At 43.6% G+C, this 24,460-nt stretch overlaps 1 protein-coding gene across 1 annotated transcript in view; it reads left to right on the forward strand.

Annotated features, from left to right (window-relative positions):
- Positions 1-12,587, forward strand: part of LMNB1 (lamin B1) — a 31,781-nt gene extending 19,194 nt beyond the window's left edge. The window contains exons 2-11 of the mRNA XM_040344661.1: positions 3,742-3,898; positions 4,010-4,135; positions 5,447-5,617; positions 6,019-6,144; positions 6,260-6,480; positions 6,614-6,839; positions 6,927-7,031; positions 7,735-7,854; positions 7,974-8,093; positions 12,015-12,587. Coding sequence (XP_040200595.1) covers positions 3,742-3,898; positions 4,010-4,135; positions 5,447-5,617; positions 6,019-6,144; positions 6,260-6,480; positions 6,614-6,839; positions 6,927-7,031; positions 7,735-7,854; positions 7,974-8,093; positions 12,015-12,047 — 1,405 coding nt within the window. The 3' untranslated portion in view covers positions 12,048-12,587. The remainder of the gene's footprint in view (positions 1-3,741; positions 3,899-4,009; positions 4,136-5,446; positions 5,618-6,018; positions 6,145-6,259; positions 6,481-6,613; positions 6,840-6,926; positions 7,032-7,734; positions 7,855-7,973; positions 8,094-12,014) is intronic.
- Positions 12,588-24,460: the final 11,873 nt, after the last annotated feature.

Below are 24,460 nucleotides of genomic sequence, written 5' to 3' on the forward strand. Positions count from 1 at the left end.
CCCCGCGGGCAGTCAGAATCTACTATGTACGATTACACTGAGTACGGCGATAAAAAAATTAGGACCGGCATACTGTAGCTCGCGCTACAATGCCGAATTTTAGGCTAAAATGTTGTTCTGCAGGGTGAACCACCGCTTTAATTGGCATAAATCGGTGCTCCTCCCACTGGACGATCCCCCTTCAGAGTTGCCAGACGGTGTACCCCGGATACAGATGGTGGACTCCAAATATCTAGGGATAGTGGTGACCAAAGATCCAACAGATTACGTGTCCCTCAACCTTAAACCCTCCTACAAAAGTTTAAAACTAAATGCTCTGTCGGGGGTAAATTACCTTTATCAGTTGCAGGACGAGTAAATTTGACTAAGATTTGGGCCCCACAACTGTTGTACATCTTACATAATGCCCCGGTGTAGATTCCCAAAGTACTGGTTTCAATGTATTGACTCCCAATTCAGGTCCCTTATTTGGAACAACCGAGTGGCCAGAATAAAACTTGCCACCCTGCAATATCCTAAGGATCAGGGTGGAATGGCTGTTCCCCATGCCCAGACCTATTTTTATGCAGCCCAAATACTACATTTTACAGGGTGGAATCGGTCGACTGTGGCAGACCCTCTAGGTCTTTGCTCATAGACCCTGACACTTCGTATTCTACATCTCATATGGAGATGGGTTTCCCCGATGCCCCTGCGACATGCCCTACAGTCTGTCTTTTTAAAAAACTGGAGTGGTATTAAACAGAGAATAGGAATCGCATGTTTCCTGCCTAGTTACACCCATTTGGCGAAACAGGTTTTATACTGAGCTTGTTAAACTTCGTGATTGCTCCCGATGGGAGGCAGCAGGTGTTAAATATTTGCTTCAACTCTTTGGGGCAAACCCTAAATCTTAGAGGCTGAAAGAGGAGTTCCCTTTATTGGGCGAGTCCCACTATCAATACCTTAGGCTGAAACATGCAGTTAGATCCCAGAGAAGTTGTTCATCCCTGCATTTGGAGGACTCCAATTTTCTGGGCAAATTTTTTGATGAAATGGAGTATTCTCTCCAGATCCTACTTAGTTACCATCTCCTATACAAGCACCCGATGTTCTGTCCTGTAGGGAGAAGTGGGAGAGATATTGGGCCCATTGACGGGGAGCAAGTATTGCGAGCTAGACCCTTGGTGTCAGTGTCGGCGGCACAAAGGCTGTCGCACCTGTTTATTCTACACCGAGTGTATAGGACTCGGTTACAACTACACCACTGGGGTAGGTGTGACACGCCCATATGTTCCAAGTGTCAGGTTTATCCAGGAGACTTTTTTTTTTCATATGTTGTTGAGGTGCCCCAAGCTCGTGAGATATTTGAACGCAGTGGTTGCGATTAATTCTACCTATCAAGTTCAGTTGCCTCTGAATCCGCTGGTGTGCTTGCTCGGGGGTCTGGATGAGGACTTGTAGTCGCCTCCTGTTTACACTGCCCTGCTTAGACTGCTTTATTTGGCAAGAAAGCTTATAGCGAGATATTGGCTATCTACCCGAGTTCCGGCAAGCCGGCAGTGGATCCAGGCGGTTAATGGGATTCTCGTAAGGGAAAAGAATACATACTCCCATAGGAAATCGCCACGAAAGTTTTGATCAAATTTGGCAGTGCTGGTTAGGTTCCCTGGAAGTAGCTCCTCCACAACTAGTCCTTAATAGGTCGTTAGGGTGCTGATGACTTGGATGGACCGACCATTAGGATATACCCAGTTCTTAAGGTTATAGGACGTGGGGGTAACGGGGCAGGTGGCTTGATCTGCTGGTGTCGTCAGGTTGAGATGGTATTTGTTTTTCTCGTCGTCGTCCCACGCCCCCCCCCCCCCCCCCCCCCCCGTTTGTTCCTGGCATATATAAAAAAAGCAATGCTGTTAAGGTGTCCTAACACTACATCAACATTTAGAAACCTCCAAATTTTTATTTTTAATGCAATTTTTTTTTTTCCCCCATAAGCTTGACCTGATTGCACTAATCAGGGGAACAAAACAGGAAGCTCCACCTAAGTGCAGTATGTTGGTCACAATTTTATTGAGTTAAAAAGGAAATGCACTTACAAACATGTATAAAAAAAACAGGCTCAACTGTGTGCTGTAATCACAGTGCGGTCCGGTCTCAGCTGCATCCAGGCTCACGGGTAGGCAGGAGAGTGTAGAAATTCATCCTGTAGTAATCAGGAAGCCAGCGTGGAACACTGACGTCACAGGAAGCAGAACCAGAGAGCACCAGGGGAAGGACAGTATGAGGCAAACCACTAAGAATCTAGGCCTAGATTCTCAGTGGTTTGCCTCATATTGTCCGTCCTTCCTGGTGCTCTCTCTGGTTCCGCTTCCTGTGACATCATCGTCTGTGTTCCACACTGGTTCTGGCTGACTTCCTGACTACTACAGGATGAATTTCTACACTCTCCTGCCTACCTGTGAGCCTGGATGCACCTGAGACCGGACCGCAATGTGATTACAGCACACAGATGAGCCCGTTTTTTATACATGTTTGTAAGTGCATTTCCTTTTTAACTCAATAAAATTGTGACGAACATAACTTGCCTGCTCGCCCCCTCCCCCTCAAGAGGCTTTCTCCACACCAGGGAGAAAGCCTCACATTACTGTGTGGAGTTATAGACAGAATAACAGGAAGTGAGTATTTCTCAGAAGAAATAAGGACATTTAAAAGCAAAATTGAAGGATGAGGTAAGTGAAGGAGGACTGCACTAAGGAAAAGGAAGCTATTTAGGGGGGTGGGGGGATTCCTTTGCCACCCCTTTAAAGGGGATAATGCCTGAAGGTACTCCTTGGATGTTGTGCATCACTGTGGCCAGGCTGTGAGTCTTGTTGTATTGCCATTACTTTATCTGTAAGGCGGGTAATTCTTCCCAATGACCATCACACTAATGTATCATGATTTGTGGATGGTTTCCCGGTCTCAGGAACCCCCTGTTTAAAAATGACTATTTCAAGGATTTTTCAGTGTTGAAAAGTTTGAGGCTGCTTTGGTAGATTAATCACTAAACCAAAATGTACTGCATGGAAAGGTTTTGGACATATTTAGTGTAGTAACACCCTCTGCTGGCTTTAGGAGACATTTGAAAGTCTAACTTGGGGGTTTTGCCGCTTTTTTCTTTAAATTGCTCATCTAGTTCTAATTTTTTTTTTATTTATGGCAACTGTATAAAAGTACAGAAATGTCATGCTTAAAGTTACACCCAGGACCCTGCATTCACTATATCTGGTCTCCAACAGTACATGGAAATGCAACATTTTTATTTCATATAAACTGCTAAATACCTTTTTCTCATTAGCAGTCTTGTGACTTGGCTCAGTCCTGGTAAAGCGACAAGTTTTCATACTGCACTGAGCGCTGTCCTATCGGGACCCTTGACCCTCTGTCTGGACAGTGCTGATTGGCCCTGTGCCAATCACCTGCACTCTCCCAAGGAAAACTAGCAATACAGACCAAACAGTCAGTGGAAGGCGAATTTATGCATACAAGGTCAAGCGGTTTTGTTTCACAATGCAGAGGATTAACGCCTTTAGGTTCCAAAGGGAGTATAACAGCATGCTTTACTGCATATGCAGACTGATTTTATTGTTGGTTTAGTAACACTAAGTTTTTGCTTTTCGGGCTTTTATAGTAAAGATCTAGATGGTTTGATTTTGTACTTGATTGAGCAAATTAATGTACATGACTCCCCAAATTGATGCATACAATTTTTTTTTTTCTCAGTTTCTCCAAGAAAGAAGCAGACTATAATGCCCTTCAAGCAAAGTTCCGTGATCATGAGGCCCTCCTTCACACTACTGATGCTGCCCTTGTCTCGGCACAAAGTGACAAGAAGTCACTGGAGCTGGAAGTGGAAAGTCTTAGAGCAGAGATTGAACAGGTAAGCACTGTTGCTGGGTTCAGATGTTCTAACTAATGGCTTTTTTCACTGCACCTTGACAGGTGGGAGAAGACTGTTTGTTTTTAATCATTCAAATTGTTTTCTTCCCAGTTTGAATCTGCTCTGGCAAACTTAAAGGCACAACTAGGAGAAGAGACACTGCAGAAAGTGGATTTTGAAAACCGTTGCCAATCTCTGATGGAGGAGCTTGAGTTCCGTAAAAACGTCTTTGACGAGGTAAGTACTGACGCGTTCAATAGTAGTCCACACTCATTTCACCAGGATATAGGAATAAATAGAAAATCTATTTATGACCTTATATGTACATTAAAGTGGTTGCAAACCCTGTACAACCACTTTTTATCTACAGGTAAGCTTATTATGAGGCTTGCCTGTAGGTACCATAAATTTCTCCTAAGTCCAGATTTATTTTATTTTATTTATTTTTTCATCCAGCTCCCACTTCCTCCCGTGGCTCCTAGTGGGAGGAAGTGGGCTGCTAGCGGTGCGCATTTAACCCCCCGCTAGCGGCTGAGAGGGTTAGAACCACCCACAATGCACTGCTGAGGCAGTGCATTGCGTGTGGTATAGCCCTTGGGCTTTCACAATGGAGCAGCTGTTTAAGGGGGGGATTGCAGGTGCTATTTTTAAAGCTATAGCGCCTGCAAAACACCCTCAGTGTGAAAGGGGTCATGGATTAAAAAAAATCTGCCTTTACAACTCCTTGTAAAGTTCAGTGGAGCTGAAACTATTTTATTGTTAAATATAAAAAAAACACTAGGAACATGGAGGATGGAGTTTTTTTTTTTTTTTTTTCTCTCTCCTCTGCAACTTGGGGACCTTGTGTACACTCAAATATGTCATTGGTCTCGGTTTTCTTACAATGTATTGAGAATAGTTATGTGCAAATCATACTGAAGTCTACTCTTGCACATTTTTAGTTTAACACAAATGCACATGGTAACAGGAAACTAATTTAGCAAAAATGTTGTTCTGTTTAATGCCGTTTTGTCATTTAACATATCCCTAACTGACAAACGACTTTATCTTACTAATTCCATGCTTTGGGTGAGCACTCGACTCTCTCTAAGTGGTGGTGTGGGTTGGTACTTGAGGAGGGACAGCATCACATCTATTTGACTCCGAAGTCAAGGGAGTGCTTTTAAAGAATGAGTAAAAGCTTGCAGCAGACCCTAGTCACCTGACCAGCCTTTCATATTGCTGAACTCTGCTGCATAATGCAGGACTGTTTAATTTGGAGACTCTGCAGCGTGCATTTTGTGAACAAACTGTAAAATGCAGACTGCAGTGTATAGCGAAGAGAAAATCTGCCTTCCAATATAAAATTATGCTCCAATGCTGGCCAAACTGTGGTTTGCATGTTGTGTGTGGGTTTTTGTTTTGTCTCCTTTTTACCCATCCCCCAATATATTGGATAAAGGGCCTCATATATTGCTATAAGTTATTGCTAAAGAATGGCCTATAAATGTCTCTGCTGCATTCATTCCCCCCCCCCCCCCCTCACCTTCCTTTGGCTTATCTTCACAGGAAATCAAGGAGACCCGAAAACGGCAGGAGACACGCTTGGTTGAAGTGGATTCTGGTCGGGTTATTGACTATGAGCACAGACTTGCTCAAGCTCTTTCTGAAATGCGAGCACAGCATGAAGAACAAGTCAAAATTTATAAAGAGGAGCTTGAGAATACCTATCAAGCTAAGGTAGGATTTTTCACACTTCAAGGTTAGGTTCTCGTCAACACTGATTTGGCTTGCTTTGCAAAGAGCCCCCCTACACAAGCATTCAATATCAGTAAAACTTACTAAACTGGTGGCTATGAGTTGTACTTTGAGCATTGACCTTTTTAATTTTCTCTAAAATTTACTCATTGAAAAATCCTCATGCTTTCATATAAAACGGTATGGTAAAACTTTTATGTTGTCACAATTTTTACTTAAAAATTTTCTTCCTGTTTAACAACTTCTTCTCTACCACCCCATCTGCTGCGTATGACAGCAGTAATCGTATTTCCTTAGGAAATACTCTTTTCCTGTTTGGTAGTGTCGGTGTGTAGATGTCCGTATTTGGTGTACTTCCTCATTGCATGAATTTTCTCTTTCAGCTGGAGAATGCTAGACATTCTTCTGAGATGAATAGCTCTGCAGCCAACAGCACACGTGAGGAGCTCATGGAGAGTCGTCTACGTATTGATAGTCTCACAAGCCAGCTGTCAGACTTGCAGAAAGAGGTAGGGGGGACACTCTGTATACTACAAACAATAACTTGTTTAAGATCAGCTTGTGGTGTGTTTTTTATTTTTTTCTGAGCGTTTAGAAATGTAATTTACGTGATTATATTTGCAGTCTAGAGCATGGTATGATCGTATGCAAGAGCTAGAAGAGCTGCTGGCTAAAGAGAGGGATTCTTGTCGTCGGATGCTGGCGGAGAGAGAGCGAGAAATGGCTGAAATAAGAGATCAAATGCAGCGTCAGCTTTTGGAGTATGAACAACTCCTAGATGTGAAGTTGGCTTTGGATATGGAGATCAGTGCCTATAGGAAGCTGCTGGAGGGTGAAGAGGAAAGGTGAGCCATTTGCTCCTCTAAGTTTCGTCAATTACAAGCGGTCACTGCATCTGACTGGGCTTTCATGGATTTGATCATGTTGTTTTTGCCTTGGCTGTAATCTTGCAATTTATTTTTCTCTGTTAAATATTAGACTACAACTTTCTCCAAGTCCATCCTCCCGTGTGACCGTTTCCCGTGCATCTTCGAGCCGTGCTGTACGAACTACTAGAGGAAAGAGGAAGAGGGTTGACGTGGAAGAATCTGAAGCCAGCAGCAGCGTCAGCATTGCGCACACTGCCTCTGCAACTGGGAATGTCTCCATTGAAGAGCTGGATGTGGATGGAAAATTTATCAAACTGAAAAATAATGCAGATGAAGTATGTTGCTTACTATTTTTTATTTTTAGGCTGCTTTTTAAGATCTCTATATAATACAAATTTATAACTCTATGTATTCCTTTGTAGGATCAACCATTGGGAGGCTGGGAAATTACTAGAATAATTAAAGACACTTCTGTAAATTACAAGTTTACCTCAAGATATGTGCTTAAAGCAGGCCAGACTGTTACAGTAAGTTTCTAGCCTTGTGGCTAACTTTCAGGTATTTAAAACATGTCATGCTAATTAACGAGCACTTTCGGGCTGAGTGGAGAGCCGTTTTGTAAAAAACACCTATCTAGCTGTGACGGCTTGTATTTTTATAAGTGTAAAAAGCATTACTGTACCAGAGTACAGCCATGATAAAAGTATGCAGAAACCAGGCTAACAAAATGTTACAGCATGCAACGGGTAACTTTCTGCATCTTTGGTGGATAAATCTGCTTCTCTCAATTGGAAATGTTTTGATGCTAAAGTGTGTGTGTGTGTGTGTGCCTGAGTCCTCCTCCCCCTTCATTGGTTCACTGACTTTGACAGTAGCGGGAGCCAATGGTGCCTGCTGCTGTCTCGGCCAATGAGGGGTCTCTAGACAACCAAGGCTCTCGTAGAACATCAGTGGCTCAATATGGGGTATGGGGGGCTGCTGCACACTGTGTATTGTCACAGGGGGAACAAGGACTTGTAAGTTCACCTTGCAGATTTTTCTGTAAAGGTGAACTTGCCCTTTTAAGTAATCCAGTATGTCTGTCTGATTTGAAAAGCTTATTAGGAAAAGGTATGTTTGACTTTTTGCACACGTGACAATGGGAAGATACAGTGACTATCCTGATTTGTAAGCTGATGCATGTTTGTGGGATTTGTTGGCATTCATTAACATATTAACCCTTTTTAATAGATTTGGGCTGCTAATGCTGGTGTTCCTGCAAGTCCCCCAACTGACCTCATCTGGAAGAACCAGAACTCTTGGGACACTGGTGAAGATGTGAAGGTGGTGTTGAGAAATTCTCAGGGAGAGGTATGTGTTATGGTCGGAATGCCTGTTAACTATATTCTATCTAGACTGTGGAAATGTTGGCTATTCTAGAATGTATTGTGTTGGCAATTTGTTACAACTTCTACTATTTGTTTCATTAGGAAGCCGCTCAGCGATCCACTGTCTTTACAACCACTGTACCTGAGGAAGAGGTAGATGAAGAGGATCCAGAAGAAGCACATGAAATGATTTTTGTGGAGCAGACAAGGCAACGTCGGCAGGTAGGTGCAGCTGCATTAGTTTGCTGTATGTACAGTGGGGAATATAACTTGATCCCCCTGCAGTTTTTTGCAAGTTTGACCACTTCAAAATGTTCTAATTTTTATTATAGGTGTAGTTTAAATGATTGACTGCTCGGCCTGTACTTTTTATCTTGACTGTAGTGATCGTGTTCTTAGGGACATAGTCAGCATTTTTCTTCAAACACGTCGAGTTAAGTTAATGCCAAAGCTCTTTGTTTGAAAAAAAAAAAAAATATTTTATTGAACCAAAATGACAGTACAAGTAAAGAGCTCCAGAGCAAAAGCAGTACACTCAATCGATGTGGCGCAGCACACCCATACTTCAGAAAATCCAAAGCTCAATTTTGGTCTCATCTGACCACAGCACTTTCTCCCAATCCTTTTCTGAATCGTTTTAGATATTCATTACTCTGTATATATGCCTCCTTAAGGGGGACCTTGCAGGTGCTGCAGGATTTTAATCCATGGTGGTGTATTGTTGCCAATGGTTGGTTTTGGTGAATGTGGTCCCCAACTGCCTTGAAATCGTTTATAGGCTTCCTCACATGTAGTTCAGTGATGTTCCTCACTTTTCTCATGATCATCCTCATCCCATGAGGCAAAATCTTGCATGGAGCTCCAGGCTGGGGGCCATTGATTTTGTATTTTTTTCCATTTGGGAATCATTGCTCCAACAGTTGTATCTTTCTCGCCAAGCTTCTTGTTGATGGTCTTGTAGCCCATTCCAGCCTTGTGCAGGCCTAAAATGTTGTCCCAGATGTCCTTTGACAACTCTTTACCATGGTTGAGGTTTAAATGGAAGCAACTCTGTATGTATGTACGTACGTACGTACGTCTGTCTTTGTGTGTGTGGCTGTCTGTCCTTTCTTTGTGTCTGTCTGTCCTTTCTTTGTGTCTGTCTGTCCTTTCTTTGTGTCTGTCTGTCTTTCTTTGTGTCTGTCTGTCTTTCTTTGTGTCTGTCTGTCTTTGTGTGTCTGTCTGTCCGTCTTTGTGTGTCTGTCTGTCCGTCTTTGTGTGTCTGTCTGTCTGTCCGTCTTTGTGTGTCTGTCTGTCTGTCCGTCTTTGTGTGTCTGTCTGTCTGTCCGTCTTTGTGTGTCTGTCTGTCTGTCCGTCTTTGTGTGTCTGTCTGTCTGTCCGTCTTTGTGTGTCTGTCTGTCTGTCCGTCTTTGTGTGTCTGTCTGTCTGTCCGTCTTTGTGTGTCTGTCTGTCTGTCCGTCTTTGTGTGTCTGTCTGTCTGTCCGTCTTTGTGTGTCTGTCTGTCCGTCTTTGTGTGTCTGTCTGTCCGTCTTTGTGTGTGTGTGTGTCTGTGTGTGTGTGTGTGTGTGTGTGTGTGTGTGTGTATGTATGTGTGTTAGAGGTCGACCGATATATCGGGCCGATATTCAGTCATTTTGGAGAAATCGGCATCGATTATTATCCAAATGTGGCCGATATTTAGCAGATCTGCATCAGCAGAGTGTGGAGAAGGAAGGAGGAACATGGGGTTCCCCCTCCCTTCTCCACACTGTCTGCAGAGCAGTGCCGTGTGTGTGAAGGAGAATGGAGCTGTCGGACTGATGTCGGGGTGGGCGGGACTCAGCTGTCCAACACCAGCCAATGGGATGAGATCATTGGCTGGATAGCTGCTGGGTCCCGCCCACCCCGGGTCCCGCCCACCTCCAACATCACGATGAATCTGAGCTCCTCTCTCTCTCTGCTCTCACAGTTTCACAGCTAATGTGTGAAACTCTCTCTTCATACAGTTTCACAACTGCTGCAGAGAGAAAGAGGAGCTCAGATTCGTTGCGATGTTGAAGGTGGGCGGGACCCGGGGTGGGCGGGACTCAGCAGCTATCCAGCCAATGATCTCATCACATTGGCTGGTGGACAGCTGAGCCCCGCCCAACCCGGGTCCCGCCCACCTTCAACATCGCAATGAATCTGAGCTCCTCTTTCTCTCTGCAGCAGTTGTGAAACTGTATAGAGTTTCACACATTATCCGCTACATTATGTGCTGTGAAACCTGCCAGTGCCATCTGCTAATGCCAATGCCATCCAGTGCCACGTGCCACCTGCCAATGCCATCCAGTGCCATCTGCCAGTGCCATCCAGTGCCACCTGCTAGTGCCAACTAGTGCCACCTGCCAAGGCCATCCAGTGCCACCTGCCAATTAGTGCCACCTGCCAGTGCCAACCAGTGCCATCTGCCAGTGCTAACTATTGCCAATTAGTGCCACCTGCCAGTGCCATCTGCCAGTGCTAATTAGTGCCACCTGCCAGTGCCAATTAGTGCCACCTGCCACTGCCACCGCCACCTTAGTGCCACGTGCCAACCAGTGCCACCTGCCACTGCCACCGCCACCTTAGTGCCACGTGCCAACCAGTGCCACCTGCCAGTGCCATTCAGTGCCACCTGCCAATCAGTGCCATCTGATTTTGCCAATTGGTTCCATCCAGTGCAATCTGCCAGTGCCAATTAGCGCCACCTGCCAAAAAATAAAAAATCGGCCTAAAATATCGGCCGCAAAAATCGGCATCATATATCGGCCATCGGCCGCCCCAAATTCTAAATATCGGCATCGGTATCGGCCAGAGAAAAACCCATATCGGTCGACCTCTAATGTGTGTGTGTGTGTGTGTGTGTGTGTGTATATATATATATATATATATATATATATATATATATATATATATAATTGTCATTAAGAGCACCTAATTAAATTGACTGGCCTAATCTGTATACTACATGGGCACACTATAGCCAGTCTGTGGAAGCCAGAATAATTGGAGGTCAATATTTTTATTTTTTTATCCCAAAGATGGAAGTGGTTTAACACAAACTTTAACTTGGCTGAATGATATGAGTAATGTGTAAATCTATGAATGTTTACCCCTTTGTGACAAAGGCTAAAACAAATAATACCTAAGCACAATTTTGTAACTTGTATGTACAGTTTAACTGAACATATCAAACTACTTTGTGCATCCAGGCGGATTATAATGGTTATCTTTGTGTAGGGTTTTTTCTTTTCTCTGCAAGGAAAGATACGATGCATCTCTCCTCTATTCACTGAGAAAACATGGGGGCAGGTTTTTGTGACTGATCACTGTGGTAGCCAAGCAGGCTATTGCAGCCATCGGGTGACCTGGAAACTGATGTTCCAGGTCCCAATCGTTGGTATGGGGCTCTGAGACCCCAGTCTTTTTGCTGGCGTATTTGGTGTGCTTTCAGCACAAAGCGAGATGCACAAATATGTGGCCCCATAGAAAAAACCTAGTTTAGTGGGGCTGCATGTTTGTGAGGTTGGCGTCAAGTGGTTAAACACTCTAAAATTGATGAGGCAGACTAGGACAGCCGCACTCCAAAAAAAAACGTTCCTTTTTAATAAAAATTAATAACAAAACTGACATGTCACAGCAGAAGTTAGAAAAAACCGCTGACGCGTTTCACACTGTCCTACAGTGCTTAATCATGGCTATGATTAAGCACTGTAGGACAGTGTGAAACGCGTCGCATGTCAGTTTTGTGACCAATTTTTATTAGAAAGGAACGTTTTTTTTTTTTGGAGTGCCGCTGTCCTAGTCTAACTCATCAATTCTTGCATGTCATTGCATTGCCGGCTTCCAGGGTTTTGGATTTGGTGAGTTATTTGGTCCATCTGAGCGGTCATCCTTCTTCCCAAGTTGTTGGAAATTGCTGCCTCTGTTATAGCTTTTACTCAACCCTTTTTGAAGTGCCTTTTCTAGAAAACAACCTAACTTTTAGTTTTTTTTTTTTTTTTCTCTTCCACTTTGAGAGCTAATCATAACTCCTGATATTGAGACAATCCGTGTGATATATTTTATAGCGGTGAGAGACACACCGTGTTTTTGTTTGTTCTAGTCGTATAACTGAAATTTCTCTTTTTTTTTTTTTTCCAGGCTTCACAAAACCGAGGCTGTGCTGTAATGTAAAACAAGTTTTGGTCTGATTCCAGTCCACGGATCTGAGCCTTTTTTTGGAGCATCATCTTCTGGCAGTGTACACATTTTAAAAAGTAGAAATTGCTCAAGCTATTGGCCTTATTTTTGTATTTTAAACTCATTGGGCACACAATGTCCTATTCAAATTTTTGGCTAAAATGTGAAGCGACTAGTTTGTACACTGTAAGGTCCTGAGTCGTTCAGGGAAAATTGATTTAACTGTGAAGGCCACACGTTTTCATCTGACCAGTCCTAAGCAATTCTTAAAAGGTGCTGTGCATTTGGAGGCAAATGTTTGTGCTTCCACTTTTTGTACTGAATCTTTATTTTCTATTATGAAACTGAGATTTTAAACCATTTTATCCTTTTGGCTTTCTTGCAAGGCGTTATTTGTATCATGCAAAAATCAAGCTGTTTTTATTAAAACATTTTTTTAGTTTAGTGTGGTGGGTGGGTAATGTTGTAGCTATTTTTAATTATGAAACCATTACTTACCTTTTTTTTTAAATAATAAAAAAAAATTCTACTGTCTTTGTATTCTACAGACTTCAAGTTTTAACATGTATGACTGATGTAATGCAATGTTCAGGGTTTGCGGCACACTAATCCAAGAAAAGATTCAACTTGGTTTTCAATAGTCACCTGCGATCCAAGCTTGGATCAGCACTCTTCAAATTTGGGCCTACTACATTTTCTGAGCAACTCCTAATGTGGTGTTTTTGCATACCTCAAATGTTTAGAATGCAGTTTTTGGAATTGTTTTTCTTGGTGCTCCATCTGCCTTTCCCTAGAAAATGGCATATTATGGAAAATGTTTTGCACATATGAGCCATCTTGCTAACTAAAAGTTGAGAGAATGCAATCACTTCTGCTCCTGGGTGTGTGCCTAACTTTGCTTCAAGCCTGTAACTTTGCCATCATGGAGGAATCCCTGGCAAATTTGAGATGCTATGGGCTCCATGGTTTGATACCATTTGCCCATTACTTAGGCAGATTATTAAAGGTTATGCCTGGCCCAGGGGATATTGTTTTAGTATTGTACTTGTGTTATGTCCTTGTAGTAGAGCACTTTGTTTGCAAAGTCATGTAACGCTAAGGGCTGAATTGTACAAATTCTGGTGTAGGTCTTAAATTCTGATCTATAGGTGGATGCATGGAATCGGGTTGTTTTTGCAAAGAGGTGATCAGCATACAGGCATCACTCACAACATGAAGGGAGTGCCCCCCCCCCCTCTCCCAATGTTACACTTTACTGGAATTTCAAGTGTGCTGTGACCATAGAACTCTTAAAGGGGTTGTAAAGGAATTTTTTTTTTTTTTTCATAAAGCATCCTTTACCTGCAGACATTCCTCTTTTCACTTCCTCATTGTTTTTGCTCAGAAGTTGCTCTATTTCTTCTCTGTTCACTTCCTGCTTGTCTGATTTTTACTGACCACCGTGACGGGAGGGTTTACTGCAGTGGTCAGTAACGTGCTCACCCCCTCCTAGGAATTACATCTGTGCGGCAGGACGCTCTCTACGTGTTAGACCTCAAGGAGGTGTGAATTACTGGGCGTGCCGCAAATAATACCGGGAAATGTAGTTCTTGCATGAATGAACGATGCAAACCAGGAAGTGAATGAGAGAACAGAAACTAGAATGCCGGAGGTGATATAGATGAAGGAATTTAATAGGTATTTACGTGTTTAACACAATCATTACACTATTCTGTCGGTCTACCTTGCAGACATTAATTTTAGGCAACAATATGCTGCTACATGACCCAAGGGGTTGTTACAATTTGGCACTGCGTCGCTTTAACAGACAATTGCGCGGTCGTGCGACGGGGCTCCCAAACAAAATTGGCGTCTTTTTTTCCCACCACAGATGGAGCTTTCTTTTGGTGGTATTTGATCACCTCTGCGGTTTTATTTTTTGCGCTATAAACAGTGACAATTTTGGAAAAAATGCAATATTTTTTACTTTTTGCTATATCCCCCAAAAACATATATATATATATATATATATATATATATATATATATATATATATATATATATATATATATATATATATATAAAAAAAATGTTTCCTCAGTTTAGGCCGATACGTATTCTTCCTATTTTTGGTGAAAAAAAAATCGCAATAAGCGTTTATCGATTGGTTTGCGCAAAATTTATAGCGTTTACAAAATAGGGGACAGTTTTATTGCATTTTTATTAATTTTTTTTTTTATCTACTAATGGCGGCGATCAGCTTTTTTTTTTTTTTTTTTTTTTTTTTTTTTTTTTCCTCTCTCGTGACTGCAACATTATGGCGGACACTTCGGACATTTTTGACACATTTTTGGGACATTGTCATTTATACAGCAAAAAGTGCATTTAAATTGCATTGTTGTGAAAATGACAGTTGCAGTTTGGGAGTTAACCACAGGGGCGCTGTAGAAGTTAGTGTTCACCTAGTGTGTTTACAACTGTAGGGGGGGTGTGGCTGTAGGACTGACGTCATCGATCGAGTCTCCCTATAAAAGGATCACTCGATCGATGCAGCGCCACAGTGAAGCATGGGGAAGCCATGTTTACATACGGCTCTTCCCGTTCTTCAGTTCGGGGAGCGGCTAGAAACGAATAGCCGCGCCGTCGTCCCAGATTGCTCCCTGCGGGAATCCGTCCGCTGCATGTAGCGGGAGGGGTCCCGATCGGACCCACGTCTAGGCAGGAACGTACAGGTACGCCAATGTGCCTGTACATGCCATTCTGCTGACGTATAGCTACATGTGGCGGTCGGGAAGTGGTTAAGTCCTCGACCCCCCCCCCCCTTAGCATATTCAGGATAGTGGTGGTTTACCAGCACTTGCAGGTTTCCCTAAAAGTTATTTTATGAAGGCAAAACACTAGGCTGGGAATGAGGATATTGTGGTAGATTGATAATCCCTGACACAACTTAAGGGCACAACTATTCTGCCTGTTGGCCCAAATTGTGAGAGCAAGAAATAGACTACGTTCTTGCTTGTTCCAGTGCCAAGAGTTTTTTTTTATAGCTTCTGCAGACTTATAGACAAAATGACATCATTCACATGAGCACATGTGATTGGTTCAATCCATATAAAGTCTTCTTGTAAGTTTATTCTTGACACACAGGGTCCCCCACTCAAGCTCACAGGGGCTTCATTTATTCATATATGCACCCTTGGTGGAAGAAGGGAGTAGAGGTGACAGCTGTTTGGTATTAATAGTTCTTTGGCTTCACTCCAAGCTGAGATGTACTTGTAACTTTATAATCTGCCATTTCACTTTAAGGACGATAATACTGTAATATATTTTCACACATGTGTGTGTATTGTAGATCAAAAAATAGAACAATATAAGATATTCAATTTTTTTTTATATTAAGGAAAAAGGCAACATTTCAGTGGTTCTAATAAAAAATGGCATAACACAATATTCATTTTAGTAACTTCCATCCCATATATTAACCACTAGCTGACGTCCGTACGACTTTGTACGGCCGCCCTCTCAATCTCTAACAGGCCGTCTTTTTACGGCTGCCCCTTTGCTCGTTCCCCGCGCGCTCCCGGCAACTGCTTTGCTGGCCGTGTCCCTTGGACACAGCCAAACACAGATCGCGGTAAATAGCCAATCGCAGCGGCTATTTACAGCGCGATCTGTGCGGCCAATGAGAGATGATCTCATATGTAAACATATGAGATCATCTCATTGCCGGCTCTCCCCTCCTCACACAGACACCGCATGTGAGGAGGGGAGAGAAATCAAAGTAACCCGCGATAAAAAAAAAAAAAAGACTAACCAGTGCCACCACCTGTGCCCCCCAGTACTACAGTGGCTGCCACAGTACCCCCCAGTACTACAGTGCCCCACCTGTGCCAATCTGCAATCAGTGCCCACCTGTGCCACAGTCAATCTGTGCGGCCTCATCGGTGCACATCAGTACCCATCTCAGTGCCATCTGTCACCTCATCAGTGCCATCTGTGGGCATTCCTGGCTTGTTAGGGTCTCAAGAAATGAGAGGCCTTCAGTACATCAGGTGTGATCATTTTTTATGATTTACACTATAGCTTGTAGACTAAAACTTTCACAGACCAAATAATTTCCAAAAACTTTGGGTTATTTTTATTAGACGTGTAGCAGTATAAATTGTGGCCAAAATCTATGAAGAAAAATTAATAATTTGCAAAATTTTATCACAAACTAAAATTATTTTTCCAAATTTTCGGTCTTTTTCATTAATAGCGCAAAAAATAAACGCAGAGGTGATCAAATACCACCAAAAGAAAGCTCTATTTGTGGGGAAAAGGACAAAAATCATTTGGGTACAGTGTTGCATGACTGAGTAATTGTCATTCAAAGTGTAAGAGCACCGAAAGCTGAAAATTGGTCTGGTCAGGAGGGTGTTTAAGTGCCCAGTATGGAAGTGGTTAAAGCGGTTGTAAACCCGCATTTTTTTTTTTTTACACCTGAAAAGTAAAAGCCATAATGAGCTAGTATGCACCGCATGCTAGCTCACTATGAAATACTTGCCTTAAAACGAGGTGTAGGGAACTTACCTGGTCCATGCCGAGCGAGATGTCATCTTGCTCCGGCGTGTCTTCCGGGTATCGCTCCAGCACTGTGATTGGCTGGAGTGGCGATGTTGTCACTCCCGCGCATGGGGAGATTTCATTCTGGTGGCCGGCCCTTTAGCAGAGGATCCCCCCCCCCCCTGCGCTGCTGCAATCGGCGGCGCATTGCGAGGGGAATATCTCCTAAACCGTACAGGTTAAGGAGATATTCTTTATACCTACAGGTAAGGCTTATTATAGGCTTACCTGTGGGGTTTACAACTACTTTAAGAACCTTTTTGAAAAAGGGCCTTTTACTGTTTGACCAAATCTCTGCTTGCTCCCTGGAATGACCACATGCCTATTAGACATGTGTATCTTCATGGGGTTGAGTTGCTAAAACCGTACAGTGCAAAATCTGGTGCAGCTGTGTATGGTAGCCAATCGTCTTCTTAATTCAGCTTATTCAATTAAGCTTTGAAGAGGAAGACCCCCCCCCCCAAAAAAAAAAAAACCTGGAAGCTGATTGGTTTCAATGCAGAGATGCACCAGATTTGCACTGTTTTAGTAAATCGAAAGCCCCCCACCATCACGTGCCATATGTACACTCTACTACTTGTGCTCCCAGACCAGGGAGTATAGCACCATGTAATAAGTCCCAGGGGTAGCCAAGTACTGGTAGGCTTAATTGTCCTAAGGGAATGGGGGCTGCTATAGTCTCTTTGTAGAGGTGTTGTGAACATTGCATCAGGAAGACAAGTAGTGGTTAATTGGTAACAGAAAAAAACTAACCCTGTGCCTGCCTGATCACCCTCAGACCTTACTAGGAAAAGGTCATTGCCAATGTGACAATTGGTCAGCTCTGTGCGGTTTTTTTGGTCCACCCTGAGGTCTGGTGATATTAATATTTGATTGTACAGGCAACATGATGAATATTCATACACCCTGGGTATAGGCTGGCAAATGCTTTGGGAACACCCATGGGCATACTCCTATAAGCACACAGCATTTTGTGTGTATACAGTCTGCAAAAGTTTAGGAACCCCTGACAATTTCCTTGATTATCATTTATAAATATTTGGGTGTTAGAATGAAGTTGCTGATCCAATCAACTAACTGAAGGACACAGTAATATTTTGGGTTATTGGCTTAACATAAAATGCACGATATGCATCAAAATGAAATTGGACAGGTGCATAAATTTGGGCACCCCAACAGAAAAATCACATCAATATTTAGTAGAGCAGAAATAACAGCGTCTAGATGCTTCCTATAGCCTTTAATGAGTGTCTGGATGAATGTATTTTGGACCATTCCTCCTTAGAAAACATCTCCAGTTCAGTTAGGTTTGATGGTTGCCGAATCACCCCACAGATGTTCAATGATATTCTGGTCTGGGGACTGGGATGGACATTCCAAAACATTGTATTTGTTCCTCTGCATAAATGCCTGAGTAGATTTTGAGCCGTGTTTTGGGTCGTTGTCTTGTTGAAATATCCAGCCCTGGCATAACTTCAACTTTTGTGACAGATTCCTCAACATTATTAAGAATCTGCTGATATTGCGTGGAATCCATGCGACCTTCAACCAGATTCCCAGTACCGGCACTGGCCACACAGCATGATGGAACCTCCACCAAATTTTACTGTGGGTAGAAAGGGATTTTCTTGGAATGCTGTGTTCTTTTGCCGCCATGCAGAACGCTCCTTGTTATGACCAAATAACTCAATCTTTGTTTCATCAGTCCACAGCACCTTATTCCAAAAAAGAAATGAAGCTGGCTTGTCCAAATGTGCATTTGCATACCTCAAGCAACTCCGTTTGAGGCTGCTTTCGCATACAGCTTCTCCCTGTGCAAAGTGCGCTGAATTGTTGACGGATGCACAATGACACCATCTGCAGCAAGTTGATGTAGGTCTTTGGAGGTGGTCCGTGGGCTGTTTTTGACTGTTCTCACCTTCCTTCGCCTCCAATATTTTATGTGCCTGCCACTTCTGGCATTAACAAGAACTGTGCCTGTGGTCTTCCATTTCCTCACTATGTTCCTCAGTGGACACTGGCCCCTTGTATCTCTGCAATAACGTTTTGTAGCCTTACCCTAAACCATAATGTAGAACAATCTTTTTCAGGTCATTTGAAGAGTGGCAACATGGAGGCCTCAAAAATAACTCTCAGAGGAGAGTCAAAGAACAACTTGCAATTTGCCACCTTAAATACATTTTCCCTCAGTCTTCCAAGTCAGCCCTTGAGAGATGGAGCTCCTCCTCACAATCAAGAAACATTGCCATAATTTTCCTCCCTTTTAAGAAGCGGTCCCTGGTCAGTCTTGGTGTTTCCTCCATCCGGAGGAGACATGTTGCCAGAGGACCTGAAGGAGGGGTTCCATCTCAATGGCTGACCGGGACAGGTGTCAGCGGTGCTGGCTGGATGGAACCTCTTTGCGGCAGGGGGTCAGGGGACCTTACCGGAGCCAGGTTAGTGGAGGTCGTCGGTTATGTGGCAACGGGCAACCCTCTTTCGGCGGTGTGCAGGTGTCCTGGGTTTGAGTTTTTTTCACTGTGCCCAGGCGAGGAGATGGGCGCTGCGGTGTCAGTGGGGGGCGTGTACCCACGTCTGAACGCCGCTTGACCCGGAAGATGCGGCGCATCACCTCCGGGGCGGCATGACGTCATCGGCGTGTGCCAGGGAGCTGGTCCTTCCCCTTAAAGGTGCCGGAAAACCAAACGGCCGCTGGTGCTATCGGCGTGCACGCGGCTGGAGGATACAGCACGGACGCCATTGCAAGCCAGGATGCTGGAAGAGGACGAGATTCCATCGGCCCTGACTCCAGGAGGCGAGAGCACCAGCAGGGTACAGGTAGGCACCAGTGGGTGACCTTTTGTATCTGTTTTAAAGGGACAGCAGCTAGATGGTGGTGGTCACTAGCTTAGCTGTAGCTTACAGGGGTACTAGTGTCACTGGGTGTGCATTGTAACTTTGTATGGTGGAGTGTGCTGTAGTCTCACCGCCATGGGGCCCCTGTGTTTTTTTTGTTTTTTTTGTTTTTTTTTTTAAATCTGTTGGCAGGTGAAAACGCCTAAGGAGCCAAAGCCTAATCCCAAAAAGCGGTGTGCAAAATGTGCTAACAAGTTAGCGTTGGATTACACAGAACCGCTATGCAAAGTTTGCATTGACATGCTGGTTAAAAAACAATCAGACGATGTGTATGCAAATTTTTTTGGATCCATAAGAGATGGTTAACACCTTTTTAAGGATCTCAAAAAAATTGACAGAGGTCAAACCTCCAACAGTTCTGTATGGAAGTCCCTATCCCATAGCCTCACCCAGATCGGAAGTCGCATGAGTCAGTAAGGGAGCAGGCAACAGCGCAGCTAGCGTTTTGGCCAGCGATTACTCAGAACCAGAACAGGAGGGGGGTGAAGAAAGGGACCCAATTACAAATTATCGCTAGAGGATATGGATGATTTGCTTGGGGCCATTTATGAAACTCTGGAAATTGAACATGAAAAAGAAGAACCTTCCAAACATGACCTAATGTACCAAGGTCTGAGGAACAATTGCAAGGTGTTCCCAGTTCATCAGGTGATGTCCGATACTGTGAAAAACGAATGGACAGATCCAGAGGAAAAAAACATTTTTTGCGGCTAGTCACAAAGCGATTTCCTTTTAGTGACGACCAGAAGGAGGTGTGGAACCAAAATTGGATGCACCACTTTCAAAAATCTCATTCTTCATTAGCATTTGAAGACATGGGGCACTTAAAAGACGCCATGGATAAACCTGGGAGACAAGTATCGCCAGCCTAAAACCAGCGCTATCTACCACCTGTGTGGGATAACCAAAATTCCAGGTTTCTTGCCAATTACAAGATCATATCAAAAATGGGATACCTAGAGGAGATTCTGAAGACTCTAACAGTGCTCTCCAAAGCAGTAGGTTACATTGCGGATGCTTCTGCAGAGTTCGTTAAACTGGCAGCAAGGTCAGGCGGACTAGCTGTCGCAGCAAGACGTGCGATTTGGATGAAAACCTGGACAGGTGATGCTGCATTCAAAACAAGATTGTGTAATCTACCATTCAAAGGAGATTTGCTTTTTGGTTCAGGCCTAGACGAGGCCTTGGAGAGAACAGCAGATGAGACCTTTCATGCTGAATAACGCAAGTTTCCACAGTTTTCGTGGAAGAGTTCATCCTCAAGAGGGAAAGAGTTCCCGAAGAAAAACTGGACAGGTCACAAAGGAAAACCAAAGAGTAATCCACTCTTTGATGCCGCTAACCAGGCCACCAAGCAGTGACAACCAAGTGCCAGTAGGGGGGAAGATTGGCTACCTTCCTACCTCAGTAGCAGAAGATAACCGCCAATCCGGTTTATTCTAGAAATAATTGCAAAGGGCTATTCTCTGGAATTCAATGGCCATCCTGTTTGACGAAACTCCCCAGAGATTCAGAAAAAGCAAAAAGCTCTTCCTCTGTTGCTAGGGGAGATGATGGCTCAAAATGTCCTTCTCCCAGTTCGAGAGGGGGAAAAAAAGGGGTTTTTACTCAAGTATTCGTCATCAAGAAACCCTCCGGGAAGTTTCGATTAATACCGAATCTCAAGCCCTTGAATCAAACGATTCAATACAAAAAATTCTGCATGGGGTCCATTTTTTCAGTCAAGAAGATTCTGCAACCAGAAACATTCATGGCGACCATGGATCTCAGGGACGCATATCTTCACATTCCCATCAAAGAATCCCAGAGATACCTAAGGTTAGCAGTAGAAATAAAAGGAAAGCAATACCACTTTCAGAGTAGAACTCTTCCGTTCGGTTGTCCTCATCACCGAGGATATTTACCAAGGTGTTGGCAGAGGTTCTGGCCCCTCTAAGGTTGAAGATGACCGTAATACCATATCTAGACGATCTACTGTTCGCAGCACCATCAGAAGCGCAGCTGGTAAGGGACCTCAACAAAGCACAACTGTGGTTGAAATCGCTGGGGTGGATCCTAAACTTAGAAAAATTAAACCTCTGTCCCACCCAGAACATTCGGTTCCTGGGAGCAGAAAACATCGTTTCCAGAGGAGAAAATCCAAAATCTCATCAAGAGGGTGAGTTCTATACAGAACAATTTACCGATAACCGTCAGAGAGCTGATGTGGGTTCTGGGTTTGACTTCATCAATACCAGCAGTCCAGTGGGCAAAGTTTCATCTAAGGCCGCTTCAAGTTTTTCTCTTAAACCAAAGAGGAGACCTGGACAAGTCGGTATTACTCCCAACATCGGTAAAGAAGTCACTGGTGGTGGAGGGTCCACACAAACCTAAATCAGGGTCTGGATTGGTAATTTCCGATTTCCCAGAAATTGACCACAGACGCAAGCAGTTGGGGTTTGGAGCTCACCTAGCAGGGCAACCTGCTCAGGGGAGGTGGTCCCCAGAGGAAGCCAAAGCATCTTCAAACGGGAGAGAACTTATGGCGATAGCCAAAGCCATAGAATTTTTTCAGAACTAACTGAGAAGTCGTCGCATCCTGGTACTTTCAGACAACGCCACAGCAGTGGCTTATGTAAACAAACAAGGGGGCACGAGAAGTCCATCTCTGAGCTACATCTCCAATCAGATATGCCGGTGGGCAGAAAGGAACTTGCTGTCACTAGGTGCAATCCATCTAAAAGGAGAAGACAACCAAGTGGTGGACTTTCTCAGCCGCCAGGAGATCTTCCAAGAGGAATGGGTACTACACCTGGAGGTGTTCAAAGAAATTACAGCCTGCTGGGGAGTCCCAAACATAGATCTGTTTGCTTCTCGGAAGAATGCTCAGGTGAAGTTTCTTCTCGCTAAACCAGCAAGACCAACCTCTTGGGATAGACTCTCTCCAGAACCCTTGGAACTTCAAAATGTGCTATGCCTTCCCTCCGGTTCATCTGATTTCATGGGCGGTAAAGAAGTTTCTACAGGAACAAACGAAACTCGTACTAATCGCACCTTACTGGCCCAAGTGAGCCTTGTTCTCTCAACTCCTTAGTCTCTCGGCAGAAGAGCCGTGGCTTCTACCTCACAGGACAGACCTGATGTGTCAGGGTACACTAACAGGCCTAAAACAGGAACATTTCAAATGGGCGGCCTGGTTACTGAGCAAGACCTCTTGAAATCAAAAGGACTCTGAGAAGGTAGTGGCAACGCTTCCGAGTGCCAGGAAGCCAAATACCAGAGCCATTTACAAAAAGATCTGGAAAAAATGTAACAGTTGGTGCACTGAAAGCCAAAGGCAGAAAATGGATACACCGACTATCCTTGCGTTTTTACAGCAATGGGCTGACAAAGGTTCAGATTGCAGCGCTGTCAGTGTATCTGGAAAGGACACTAGAAGAGGACCCGCTGGTCTCTCGTTTTTGCAGGGCGTTGGCGAAATACACAAAGCCCAAGACACAATGTCCCACATGGGATTTATCGGTGGTACTTGGGGGCATCATCAAACCTCCCTTTGAACCACTGCAAGAAACATCTTTAAGATTTACTTTAAAGACCTGTTTTTCTCGTAGCTATCACAACGGCACGCAGGATGGGAGAAATACAAGCTTTATCGGTTAGAGAACCTTTTTTGAAGATCTATGATGATCGAATACTTCAAACAGATCCAGGATTTACTCAAAGTGACATCAACTTTTCATAAATCCCAAGATATTGTTTTTTTACCTTCAATTTGCAGTTCACCAAAAAACAGCAAAGAGCAAGAATTAAGTTTCCTGGATGTCAGAAGGTGTCTACTTCAATACCTAGAAGTGACCAATGAATTCAGAACGTCAGATGCTTTATTTATTTTGTACACCGGCCAACTGAAGGGCAAACAAGCATCCAAACAGACAATTGCCAGATGGATCAAGGCAGCTATTCTAGAGTGTTAGTGTTATGGGAAAAAACACCACCAAAAGAACTTAAAGCTCATTCTACAAGAGCTTCAGCAGCCTCATGGGCAGAAAGGGCAGGAGCCACTCAAGAACAAATATGCAAAGCTGCAACCTGGTCAAGATTCTCGACCTTGGTTCAGCATTACAGACTGTATCTGATTTCCAGCCAGGAGACCAGGCTTTTGGTAGGAAAGTCCTCCAAGCCGTTTATCTTTTTAAGGGCTGACTTGGAAGACGACTGGGGGAAAAGCAGAGTTTTCTTACCGGTAACTCTGTTTCCAGTAGTCTTCCAAGGCAGCACGATCCCACCCTAAAATGTTTAACCTTGTGGGGGTTGTGTATTCTATATCGTTTCAGATTCCGGCCTTCGGTTCTCGGGGATGACTGACCAGGGACCTGAGGGACTGCCTCTTGAAGAGAGGAAAATTATGGCAATGTGTTTCCTGATTGTGAGGAGGAGCTCCATCTTTCAAGGGCTGCCTTGGAAGACTACTGGAAACAGAATTACCAGTAAGAAAACAAACTCGGCTTTTCTCATGATTGGAGTATCTGTCTATGAAGTTAGACTTAATGAGCTCACCAAACCAATTGTGTGTTCTAAATAGTAACCGGTATTCAAATCAACAATCCAATTTATGCACCTGTCTAATTTCGTTTTGATGCATATTGCACATTTTCTGTTAATCCAATAAACCTAATTCACTACTGAAATATTACTTTTGTCCTTCAGTTATTTGGATCAGCAATTTCATTTTGATCTATCAAACGCTCAATTATTTATAAATGATCTTGGAAATTGTCAGGGGTTCCGAAACTTTGTGTGATATATATATATATATATATATATATATATCTCTATCTAATAAATTATACTTTTTCTTTTTGCTAGTGTTCCTAGGTCAGCGTTTTCCAAGCAGACTGCCTTGAGGTTTCTTCAGGGGTGCCTTGGCAAAATGCCTAAATTACCCAAAAAAT

Source organism: Rana temporaria, chromosome 1, assembly GCF_905171775.1.
Source record: "Rana temporaria chromosome 1, aRanTem1.1, whole genome shotgun sequence".
NCBI classification, from domain to species: Eukaryota; Metazoa; Chordata; class Amphibia; order Anura; family Ranidae; genus Rana; species Rana temporaria.